At 33.6% G+C, this 12,527-nt stretch overlaps 1 protein-coding gene across 1 annotated transcript in view; it reads right to left on the bottom strand.

Annotated features, from left to right (window-relative positions):
- Positions 1–10,439, bottom strand: part of LOC129217703 (probable imidazolonepropionase) — a 52,476-nt gene extending 42,037 nt beyond the window's left edge. The window contains exons 1-2 of the mRNA XM_054852040.1: positions 10,299–10,439; positions 11–75 (exon numbers count right to left, since the gene is read on the bottom strand). Of these exons, the coding sequence (XP_054708015.1) occupies positions 11–75; positions 10,299–10,329 (96 nt within the window). The 5' untranslated portion in view covers positions 10,330–10,439. The remainder of the gene's footprint in view (positions 1–10; positions 76–10,298) is intronic.
- Positions 10,440–12,527: the final 2,088 nt, after the last annotated feature.

Here is a 12,527-nt window from a genome sequence, read left to right as displayed (position 1 = left end):
TGTTTCTTACCTTCATGGCAAACTCGTTTACTCGATCTCCAGCCCAGACGGGATGAGTATGGGCATCCACGAGACCTGACACAGAAAGAAAGAAGAGAGGATACTGTCATTAGAATTTGAAAATATGTCCCCTGCCTTTGTTCCTATTTATGATTGGTTACGAAGTTAACCAAACTAGTCTAGCGACTAGTTATGTTTAGACAAGTTATTGAGCAGGATTTTGTACAGGTTATAAAACTTAACTGCAACATAATTCAATAGAATGTTGTAAGAATTTTTTTCATGGAAATATACTGAACATAAATTTAATTTAAGCTACAAATAATACAAAAATAAAGAAAAAGAAGCAAAGAACCTTTTAAGATAAATAAATACCTTTGTGCTGAACAGTAAAGTAAGAAAAAACAACGTCAAAAAAAGCACAAATTGCCAGTTACAGCAGACACGTGTTTCGACGTTACAGGGAACGCCTTTTTCAATGCAAAAGGTAATGAGCTTATGGATGAAAAGACATCCTTACTTTAAAGAACCTTTTACCAAATATTTTGCTTTTAGTAATTTAAAATTTAAAACTTAATAGATGCTAATTCTATTGCAGATAATGTTAATTTGAAAAGAAATTCGGGACCCTGGGTCTAGGTCCAGTCGGCCCGAGCGGAAACCAGAGATTAAGTACTCCATGTGTTATAATTAATCTGAGGTTAGGACTTTGACAGATCTTTCTTGGCTTTTTAACCTAATATTATTTTACAATGGCCGCACCCTGTTTAATTCATCAAAAAACTGAATCGCTCTCAGCCAGTGGTTGGAAGTAGCGCGCTACAAGTAGCGACGCTACTGTAGTAGCTACATTTTTTAGTAGTTTGTAGTGTAGCGCACTACTTTTTAAAAAAAGTAGAGTAGCGAGTAGTTCGCTACAAAAAAAAAAAGTAGTTTGTAGTGATTTCTGAAAATAACTTTTGAATAAAGTTTCAAAAAAAAAAAAAAAAAAAAAACGCGTTTTCAAACAAATCTGACTGGTGCAAGTCTTTTGCGAGTAAAACTTGCACCAATCAGATTCGTAAGACTGAAAAATACAAGCTGACCTCTGATATATTATTTTGACGCCACGCGTTCTATCTGTTTGACGCCATTAGTTTGTTTGGCATAGAAACTTACACATTTTCACAATATTCGCCTTGAATAGAGCATGGCTTAGAAAGAAAGAAACGAAGTTTTTCCCTTTCATGCAAACTTTGCCCCTTAAGCAAAATGCTTTCAGTATCAATTCCATTTGCACATACAGTTGGATCTCAACTTACGCGAGGGATGCGTTTCAAACTTTAGATAAACAGCCAGCTTTGTGAAATTATGTTTTATCAACTTAATATTTAGAACGAAAATAATGCGGAGCGGCGATTTGTACATTAACAATATGACGTTTCGACTAGTACGGTGCGAGGAATTTTGGCTTTCAGTGATGCTAAAAGGAAATTCCATTCACGAAACTAATATTTAGTACCCAAGAAAGAAGGTGATATAAGCCCTGCGCTTCCGCTCCGAAAATTTTCGTGTTGCGGGTGAGGAATTCGCGTCAGCTGCAAAATTCGTTTCTCGAGTAAAACTCGCTATATAGACATTTCACGTTTGTCGAATTGCGTTGTAGCCCGAGACCACTGTTGTTAAAAATTGCACATTGAAGTAAATAAGCATTTTTAGTTATGTTTCATGTTTCGGATAATTAGTAGTACCGTTTGGGATATTTTCCCTATTTCTATACTTTTCTTTTTTACTGATTAAATGTTGATATATTAACATATTAAAAATCAATTATTAAATGTTGTGAGTTTTTGAGATTATTCGGTAAAATTGAAAAATGATTTTATTTCATTTAATCAGGGGCGTAAGAAAATAGATGGTGTTCAGGTTCGGAACCCTAGCTTGAAGTGCAAAAGCAATTAATTCCTATGAAATATAAGTTCCTTTAAAATCAACTCATATAATGAAAATTCAAGTTTTTCTCTTTCGTTTAAAAGACACTTTTCATCATCTAAATCAATTTTATGTTTATGTATGTCTATATAAAATTTAAATCAAATTAAGACTAAATTTATCTCAATTTCAAGCAGCCGAGTTACACTTCTTGAATGAAATACTATTTACTGTCGGGAAAGGATTAAAATTTTGAAGGTTTAATTCCTACCACTTTAAAATTCTTTCTTGCAGGGAATATTCGTGCAAATGGTAAAAAATGTTTGGATTGGCGAATCGTTTCAGTAAAGGCAAGAAAAAATATATAATTTATAGCAATACATTTGACCTTCCTTTTACGCGGGGGTTACGTTCCACGGAAATGCCGCATAAATCGAAATCGCGTAAATTGAGACCTAATAGTAGTGTTAAAATAGGGTTAGGTTCCGTAGATAAAAAAATACTTCATTCCAGTGATGACTAATTGTATAATAAGTTTAATGTGTACTTATATCGATTATTATGCACAACATGCATAAAGAAAACATAAATTAATTTCATGTTCAGTTCATAAAAAGGAGCTGGCTATGATAGTCTTTTGGCAGTCATTAAGAATTTTGCTCTGTAATTCTTTGCAGAGCATTGACGCATGCGTGATCACTTGCGTCATTTCCATGATAGAATCTTCTTTCACTAAAAAATCAGAACGATCATTTCTATTGTCTAGGAAAGGCACAACATTTTAAAGATGAACGTACTTGGTTATGCGTCACCGAAGTCGGTATCCTCGTTGTTTTTTTATCACTCCTAAAAACTCTTCTTCCAGTAAGTTCTGAACTGTGTGAGTTTAATAACTTTACTTCTGGAAAGAGCTCTGGGACCAATTGCAAAAAATGTCTCCAGTGGCCCAAGCTCGATTATTAGCATGCCAAAATGCAGTTCATTACGTGCAATCTGCAATCTTTTAGGAGTTAGGATTTTGAAAGAGGGGAAATTTTTATCTGTTTGCATTGAAGAAACAGCGTAAAACCGAAACTCATCCGCGTAAAATTAAATAAAGGTGTCAAATCTTAAACCGCGTATAATCGAAACCGCGTAAAATAAACCCGTGTAAAACGAGGGTCTTCTGTATTCCATGTTCAAATGAGCCAATATATCAATCTGAAAAATTTCATTCAATCCTCAAACGGTGTGTATGTGTATGTTATTTATTTATTTATTTTTTAAAAAAGTAGTGAAGTAGCGACTACATTTCAAAAGTAGTTTGTAGTTGCTACATTTTGGAAAAAGTAGTTGTAGTTGTAGTTAACTACATTTGTGTTAAAGTAGTTGTAGTTGTAGTTCGCTACAAAAAAAATGTAGTTTTTCCAACCACTGCTCTCAGCAAGTATCGATGAGCGCTTAGCTGTACGGCTGACTCGACGTTATCACAAATTTGCCATTTCAACTGCGCTTGCGCGCGGACTTGGCTGATTTCGAAACTCTTGCTCAAACTAATGAAAAACATTTAAATTTGTTAATATGAGATAAGAACAGATAAAAATTAGAAATTACAAAGCTTTCTTTGATTTAGTTTTTACGCCTCGGTAAAGATTGAGTTTTGCGTCTTAATTATTTATGGATTCTGAGTCTGATTTTTCTATCAAACAAAGGCCCTTTTCAGGGCCAAATTTTTAACCTCAGAAGAGCGTACTCGACCTGCAGCATCACTTCCAATACAAAGCGGAACCCTCAACCGAAATACAAATGTATAATACTAAGCTGCTTACGCCTAACGTAAAATATCCGCAAAAGACGGATATTTGTAATATTCCGATCAGTTTTGAAGTACATAACGTGTTTTACGTTTACGTTAAATAAATATTTCCAAACCGATAAATATTGAAGTGTCATTTTTCTCATTTCTTTATAAAAATTATCAGTTATTCATATATATAGTTTCATATAATGTATCCCGAAATTGCTGTGAAAATACTCTAATCGCATTCATTAATTTGTTGGGACTCTAGCACAACTTAAATATAAACAAGCAACACGAAATCTTAAAACAGAAAGCCCAAAAAGCCAAGTCCGTGCGCAAGCGCAGTTGAAATGGCAAATTAGTGATAACCGGGATTTAACGTCGAGTGTACGGCTGTATCTCTCACTGCTTACCTGGTATGACGCATTTTCCTTCGGCATTGATTTTCTTCAGAAATTGAACATTTTTATATTTTTGAGCGATGGCTTCATCCGTTCCGAGATCGTGGATGTTGCCACAACTAAATAAGAGAGAGAAAAAAAAAACGAAGTTTGAATTTTGAGCTCTTGAATTCAAAATATGTTTTTCGCAATCACGAATTGCGATAGGACCCTACTCGTTGGGTTTCTTGTTTCTACTAATGGCTTTCATCGCAACCATAATTTTAATTCAAGCCGTCAAAATTCAAATGAATGCCAGGGGGTGGATGCAGGATGGGATGTTATGTGCTGGATACTGTTTTTGCGTTTAAGAAAAAATGTATATACTGTCGAGAAGGTCGAGTATAAAAAATGGGAAGGGACATACTCGCGGAGGTGCGTGAACCAGAGGGTACCCACAAGGGGGGATTATGGCGCAAGTTGCGCCATCAAAATTTTTGGGGGGGATTTTAAAATTGCTTTTTATTTATTTATTTATTTATTTATTTATTTTTCATTTAAATTAGTATTTATTTTATTTTATTTTATTCTGTTTTTTTATATCATTTATTTAGTTTGTGTGTGTCATTGGCGTAGCACAGAAATTTTCTAATAAAATAATAATAATGATTAAAGATATTTAAATACATAAATAAATAAAAATATTTAAAAGAATAAATAAATAAAAAATATTAAAAAGAAAAAAAATAAAATTTATTTTTAAAAAAATAAATAAATAAAATAAAAAAAGAGCTATAAACAAAAGGGGGGGGGAGAGAGTTGAGGAAAATTTAGGGGGGATTTGCGTCATTGAACTTGGGGGGGATGGGCACCCCTGAACCACAGGACAAGGACGCCACCTCCGAGGAGGAGGTATATGCTGGCGGAGGCACGTGCACTAGAGAAGTTAGCATTATAAGCGTAGAAAAATAAAATCAAAGGACATCGACTAATGTCAAATGAGAACAATAAGCAATCGTGATTGCTCAAAAAGAAGTGACTTAATAAGTGTGAGTTTTACATTTTTCTCATGTTATTATGTCATTAAAATTAAAATGAAGACTTCGAAATTTAAGGAGGGGGTCTATCTGTGGCCATCTGTCAAAATTTTCGGAATTTTCTAAAGGAGGTAATTCAACCAATAGCGGTATTAAAATTGAACTGCAAAAAAAAAATCAGTTTTAAGGAGTGCTACCTATCTAATCCCCCCCCCCCCGCATCTCATTGACCCCATCTTTTTTTACTGCACCAGCGCCTATGGTTTCTGGCCGTCTAGGTTAACAGAGTGAAACTTCCATACAGCAGTCCCTTGGGGGTCAGGGCTTAATTTCTACCATAAAAAGTGCGGGAGCCCTAAAGTACCTACAACTTTTTTTACGCGTAATAAAATTTCGATTATGATGTTAACATTTGAAAAGACAACAAAAAATGTTTACATTTGAAAAGAAAAAAATGAAAATAAGTGCGGAAACTCAGCACCCCCCCCCCCCCCTCTGAGTTCCTATGTAAATTAAGCTCTGGTTTCAATGCAATTTCAGCTGTAGATCGATATATCGTTACACCAAGAGATGATATATTTTTCTTTAGAAGACAATGTATAGCTGTTAGAAACAGTAATGATGTTTTCAAAAAATAAATAAATAAATAAATAAACGTAAACAAGTGTAAACTGGACAATAGCTGGTGACCTATTTTTATGACTATTTCTAGGAATTGTGTATTCAGTTAAGCATTTTAAACAGGCTACAGTCATCAAAGATAAGGCAAGAGGGAGAAAAAAATGTTTTCTCCCTTTTTTTGACTATAAGATGAATTTTCGTTTTGGAAGAATAAAAAACAGCTACTGTTCTCAGAAATAGACTCAGAAGTCCAAAACTGTGCGGGATATCGTTAAGTTAAAGAACGATTTTAATTATGTTTCATGAAAATTCATAGGGACTGTAAAATAGACTTACTGTTTTGTTGGATATTAATAAAGCAAGATTTTACTGTAAATGTAAAGGGTGTATGCAAAATCCTGCACTGATAAAAAAAAAATTGAAAAAGAGAATAAATAAAATTTTAGCTTTAAATATATAATTTTATTTCACAAAAAATTCCAAACTACCAAGTCCTGATGCTAATATGCACCCTCACACAAGAACACCTTCACCGTCCTGATTAACTGGTCCAACTAAGTTCTTAAGATTAAGTTCCTAATTTTTCTTCTCTTTACAATTATACAACAATTAAACCAAAAGTGTTTAATTCATTTTTATCTGTAAATAAGAAGTAATTCCAAAACGTTTTGAGCTTATTTATCATTCGTTTTGTGACGAAAAGCGTAAGCTTTCTGTTTTTTCCACGGCCAAGAAAATTTCTGCGGGAAGAGGTCCCATTTAATGCAGCTAATCAGAGAACTTGGCGAACAATTTTAGGTGAAAATTAAATGTAAAAATTTTCATTTAACTCTGCAGAAACTTTTATAGCACTCAAATGTGTGTTCTTCATAAGTTTTTTAACTGTAAATCTCCGATCACGCTTTGTCAACTTTGCCGGTTGACCTTTTCTTTAAAGCATTTTATCAAGCACTTTACTATAGAATGGAATAAATTAACTAATTTAGAGACATTTCAAACCAATTTACTGATACTGTGAGGAAAAAATTCAAATTTCGAATGATGTTTGTTGTTTTTTACGAATACCAGCAATTTTAAAGTAATAAGCACAATATTAAGGAATAAATAAAAAAAAAAAAATGAAAGCCAAATGACTTTTAAGGGTCAACACAATGCAAAAATAATAAAAAACTACTTATGATAATTTTAATCATGAATTTATTCGAAAATATTTGAGTGTACGATGACTTTTGTGTATTATTGTGTCTCTGTCTCTTCGTTTTTTGACCCATTTCAAAAAAATTCGTTAATATTTTGAAAAAACTGCAGGGTTTTATTTAGAATGATATAGGAATGATGTGAAAAAATATTGGACTTCATATTCGAGTACGTTTCAGTTTCGCGTTATTTTGGTTTTGCTAAAAAATTTCAAAGTGTACGAACACTTTTGGGAGCCACTGTATCTGCGTGCGAATGTTTCATTGTTCTGACGAGATTTAGAACATTTTCAACTTCGTGAAAGTCACTAGCGCAGCCAGAATTTACTCCCGGGGGGGGGGGGGTGTAAGTGATTGGTCACAAAAATCCTTATTCCTTATATGGATATGAACTGTCATAATAGAATTGAAAATATTTGTCAAAATCAAAGATTCTTGGGGAGTAGGGAGGGGGATTGAAATGGAAAATTAAGCTGCCAGTTGAGTAGGAAATTTTTCGTAAATACAATGCTTCTGATACAAGGAAATATTAAAAATATTCACTATTCATCTGGATTGAGTGCAGCTAAAAACGCTTATAATTGCTATTTAGTTAACTTTGAACATTAAAGCAAAAAATAAATTGCATCAGATACTGAAAAAAAAATTCGCTTTCGAATGCAATAAAAAATTTTAAACTTGGATAAATTTGTTTTTTTTTTTTTTTTTTATTTATGAAAAAAGAAATCGATAGTTAACGAGGTAAATTAAGAAAACTTTCAAAAAATCGAGTTAAAAACGTTCGTAACATCTATCTTAAGTAACTCAAGAACTTGAAATGAAATGCATGTTGTGTAAAAAAAAATCTTAGCTATCTTTACTAATAATAAAGCTGAAAGTCCCTCTGTCTGTCGGGATCTCTGTCTGTCAGGATCTCTGTGACGCTCATAGCCAGGGTTGGCCGGATTGGACCCAATTGGGTTGGACCCAACGGGTTTTTTTGAAAAAACCCATTTAAAAAAACCCATTATTTAGCCCACTTTTGGGTTTTTTTAAAGTTTCTGAGTTTTTTAAAAAATTAATTAATTTAAATACTTTTACAACTTCTTTTTTATTTGTTCTGCACCACAGACAATGGACATAAAAAATGAATTTTGAACTTTAATAGCATTTAACTCTTAACGGCATTAAAAAAATACTTCAAAGATTAATAAATATATATTTAACTTTTTTCTTTAACTGGTCAATAAATAACTCAAATTATCTTGACTAAGTCCTGTCACTTCTTATTTTCTCAATAGTTGTAGATTGTACAGAGGAAACTACTCTAGCAAAAAGACTTTCATGTGGATTATTTTCGGAAACCCAACATGTCACAAATCTCGAATAAACTAGGTATATTTTTTAGAAATTAACAGGCTTTACGAACAGTCGGACGGAAAACGGAATAGGATGTACAGTATTTTCATTATCTTACGAAAAAGTTTTAATATTTCTTACTCTGTATACAGACATAGAAAAACAGGCAACATAAAATTCAAAGAAATGTCTTGATTAAGCTGGAATTCAATAAATAGGGATTTAAACTACTTGAGCTCCTACAGCAGTTTTGCATAACAAAATGAAATACAGTAAAGTAAAATGCAAAAAATAAATAAATAAATAAATAAGTAAATAAAAAAATGTAGTAATTAAAAATGAACAATAGAGTTTATCACTCAAGAAGTAACTCTGCCGTAACTGTTGGTAATCATGGAAACTAAAAAATCTGAAACTTCACCGTTCTTGGGTTTCGTCGTCTTTTATACTTTTCTTCAGAAAGCGCTGAATTTTAACTAGTTTTCCAGCTTTTTTTACCCCAAGAAAACTTTTGCACTTCGTCCATATACTTACGCTACAATATGCTACAAGTCCCCCACATTTTCTTTAAAAAAAGTCAAAAAACCCACATTTCTTTCAAAAAACCCATCTTTAGTTGGGTTTTTTTGGGTTTTATTTAAAAAAACCCAAAAAACCCTGGGTCCATGGGCTTTTTTAAAAAAACCCGGGTTTTTGCCAACCCTGCTCATAGCGCCTAGACCGTTCGGCCGATTTTCATGAAATTTGGCACAAAGTTAGTTTGTAGCATGGGGGTGTGCACCTCGAAGCAATTTTTCGAAAATTCGATGTGGTTCTTTTTCTATTCCAATTTTAAGAACAAAATTCTCATAAGATGGACGAGTAAATTACGAAATTATCATTACGTGGAACCGTAACATGGGCACAAGCCAATTGGCGAGAAAATTCACCATACATTATTTGTAAATATACAGGCGAACCAAAGGACCTTTTAATTTTTCTATTACGGGCAAAGCCGTGCGGGTACCATTAGTAAATTAATAAAAAATGTTAAGAGTGTTAAGACATGGATTTTTTTTTTTCACACTCAAATTAAATTTCTAGTAATGAATGAGATTTTTTGCCCCAAAATTGAAACAAAGATAAATATCAAATTCTGATTCTGAGACAATAATTAAATAAATTAATGCTAGATAAATACACACAATTCCGAAGTGCACAATTTTAGTTTCAAAAACTATGTATTCCATTTTGTAGGCCTACGTTCTACGTTTAAACCAGGGTTGCCAGATTTAAGAACAGTAAATACGGGACAGAGTTTCTAGAAGTGAAAAGAGGAGGGGGGGGGGGGTATTTTTGAGGACAGTTACTGGATATGGTGTATTTTTAAGGGGTGCTTTCCGACGTAGGACGTCTCTTCATGATAAATCTGAAAAATTCAATCGTAACAAAGCATTAAACCTTACAAAATGTCGCCGATCAAAATATAAAAATCCTTTTCAGTGTGATTGATGACGCATGCGCAGAGATATATTTTTTACTATTTATATTAGTTAATGCGGCAAGAGGAAGCAATCATTCGGCTCCTCATGGTCTGCCGCCAAAACAAAAACCAAATTAAAACGAAGATTACTTTTGCGTTTGCTGCCACGTGATTTTCTTATTATTCTTCATTTCACATTTTTTATTTTACTTTACTTTTTTCCCTTAAAATAATGTCTCGTTTTGTAAAACATTGTTATTAGCTAGAATACGGAACTTGAAGCGTCCCGTATGGAAGTTCCCTGGGACGCGGGACAATTTTCCAAAATACGGGACTATCCCTTGAAATCCGGGACGTCTGGCAACCCTGGTTTAAACAGACACACATTGTGCTTTATTATTAGTAAAGATGAACCTTGACGTCATTGATTATTCCTGTTTATTATTGTACCTCCCCCCCCCCCCAGTATTTTACGGGGGAGGGGGGTCTGCGATAGTTCCAGGCTTATAAAATTCTGTATAATCCAGAAAAAAAAAATGAAATCTAAAGTCATGAACTTCAGATTTGACGTACCTGTCGACAACGATGCTGATTCCAGTGCCATCCGTCTGTTCTAAAAGGGCTACTCGACTTGCCGCCTCACCACACACCACCCTCTCTCCGTTCGCGACCACCTGCACGACCTGTTTCGCCGAATGAACGAGCAACTTGAACACTTCAGTCGCAGCCGACATCTCTCTCGTCTGTGAGGAGGGCACACTTTTGCTGTATGACGCAGAGCGTTATCTGGGATGAACTCTGACCACAAATAGATAAGGCGAGAGATGCCGATGGAAAGGAGTCATTCGTTTTCTAACGGCACGCATTCTCTGAATAGATGGGGTGCCGAGATTAACTTTTCTTCTGTCGATTCACATAAATAAATGTCATTACAACATATCCCATTCCAAGACGAAATCTGATGTAGCGCAAAACTCGTTTCATCGAACCTGATTTTAACATCGTTCATGCGAGACCTAAATCATGCCGAGATATTCTTTCTATACAGAATAGGGCTTTAAGTCGGTCCGGGACACATTTTGAAATTTTTTTTATTATATACTTTAGAGTTTTGAAATTTTTCGCACTGATTCACCATTTATTTAATAAGCAAAATCATAATATAAATATGAAAAAAAAAATTTTTTTTATTTAAATTTAATTAGTTTAAAAAAATGGGGTTGCTTTAAAATGCTATAACTCAAAATACTCTTGATCAATTTTCAATTTTTTTAAAATAAATCACGCACAAATATCTAAGCTTTAATTTTTATTCGGCGATTTTAAAAATATTGATTCAATAAAAAATAAAAAATATTCGAAGAAAAATTTCGAAAAATTCAAAGATACTTTTTTTAAAAAAAATCATAATTTTTGCAGTAAACGTTTTTTTTTTTTCAAATTCGCCGAATAAAAATTAAAGTAAACTGTTTGAAAAAGATATGCTCCAAGTTTCATTACTTTATCTTTATCGGTTCCTGACTTATAAGAGTTTGAATGCAAGAAATCGGGGAAAATTGCATCATGGAGAAAAACGCGTTTAAAGTTTTAAAGTTAAGTGCACATTAGTTAGGTGCATGCAACAAAAATAATTATATCTTTCGTTCTATTTAAGATAGAAACAAGATTCAAACGTCGAAACAAAAAAGAAAAAATGGAGTAATTTTTCACATGATAAAAAAAAATTGCAAAATTTGACGATTTTTGTGTTCCGGACCCCCTTAAAACAATGAGCTTACCTACATAAAAAATCCTAAAATATTTAAGATATAGTTTCGACCTTAATTTACAAGTAACAATCACATTTTAAACATTGCTTTGAAGAAGGGAAACACTTAAGGATTAAGTAGGCTGGTGCTGCCCGTATTATTATTGGTTTGAAACACAACTGCTCCACAGAAATAGTTCTTTAAAAGGTCGATTTTCAACCTCTTCGCGTGAGATGCGAAGGGAAGTCTCGTCAAACATCACAACAAACTTTCCAGATTTAGTCAATACAAGACCTCAAAATACCTAAACAACGAGATGTCTTATCAAATACCAAAGACTTTTTAGTCAAGTTATATGCCTTAACTCCTATTTTCTGACAATATAGAGTCATACTCTCTCTTTAGTATCTGAATCTATCGGAGGAATTTCCAGGTATTCACTCTATTACTACCTTTCTGCTAATGCCAATAAGACAGAACTCGCGTCTGACCATCTCAGAAAATGGTCCGTCTCAATGGAAGTCATAAATAAATTCCATAAAAGAGACATCAAGATATTCACCGACGGCATCAAAATCGCTGATATTGCAGGCAGAGGCATAGGCGGCTTTTACAAGGGGGCAACTGTTCCCCCACTTTTCAGAGTTAAAAAGAAACGCTCGATTGAAGAATGATTTTCTACAGGTATATTGCTTTATTTCACGAAAATAGAAACTACAATTTCCAAATAATCTGCGGTAGTCTTCCATCCCGATTCTGTTTTAGCAACATTGAGTATTTTCTAGAGCTCATTCAATGAGTAGGTAATGTGAAAATCTATTAATATGAGGTGAACATCGGTAGTGATTCAGTAGTAGTCACATCAAGGTTTATACTTAAAAAAAATAGGATTCTAATTCTCCCAATGAATTCAAAAGTGCCAAAACGCGCACGTTTGAATTTAGTGAGAAACCTGGAATCCCCTATTTTTTCTAATATAAACCTTGAAGTGGCTACTACTGAAGCACTGGCCACTACTGGCGGGTTTATCTTATAGCTCAATATTACAAAAAAA

This window comes from Uloborus diversus, chromosome 2 (genome assembly GCF_026930045.1).
Source record: "Uloborus diversus isolate 005 chromosome 2, Udiv.v.3.1, whole genome shotgun sequence".
Taxonomy (NCBI): Eukaryota; Metazoa; Arthropoda; class Arachnida; order Araneae; family Uloboridae; genus Uloborus; species Uloborus diversus.
Note: the sequence above shows the minus strand (reverse complement) of the source record. Positions and strands in the feature narration are given on the sequence as shown.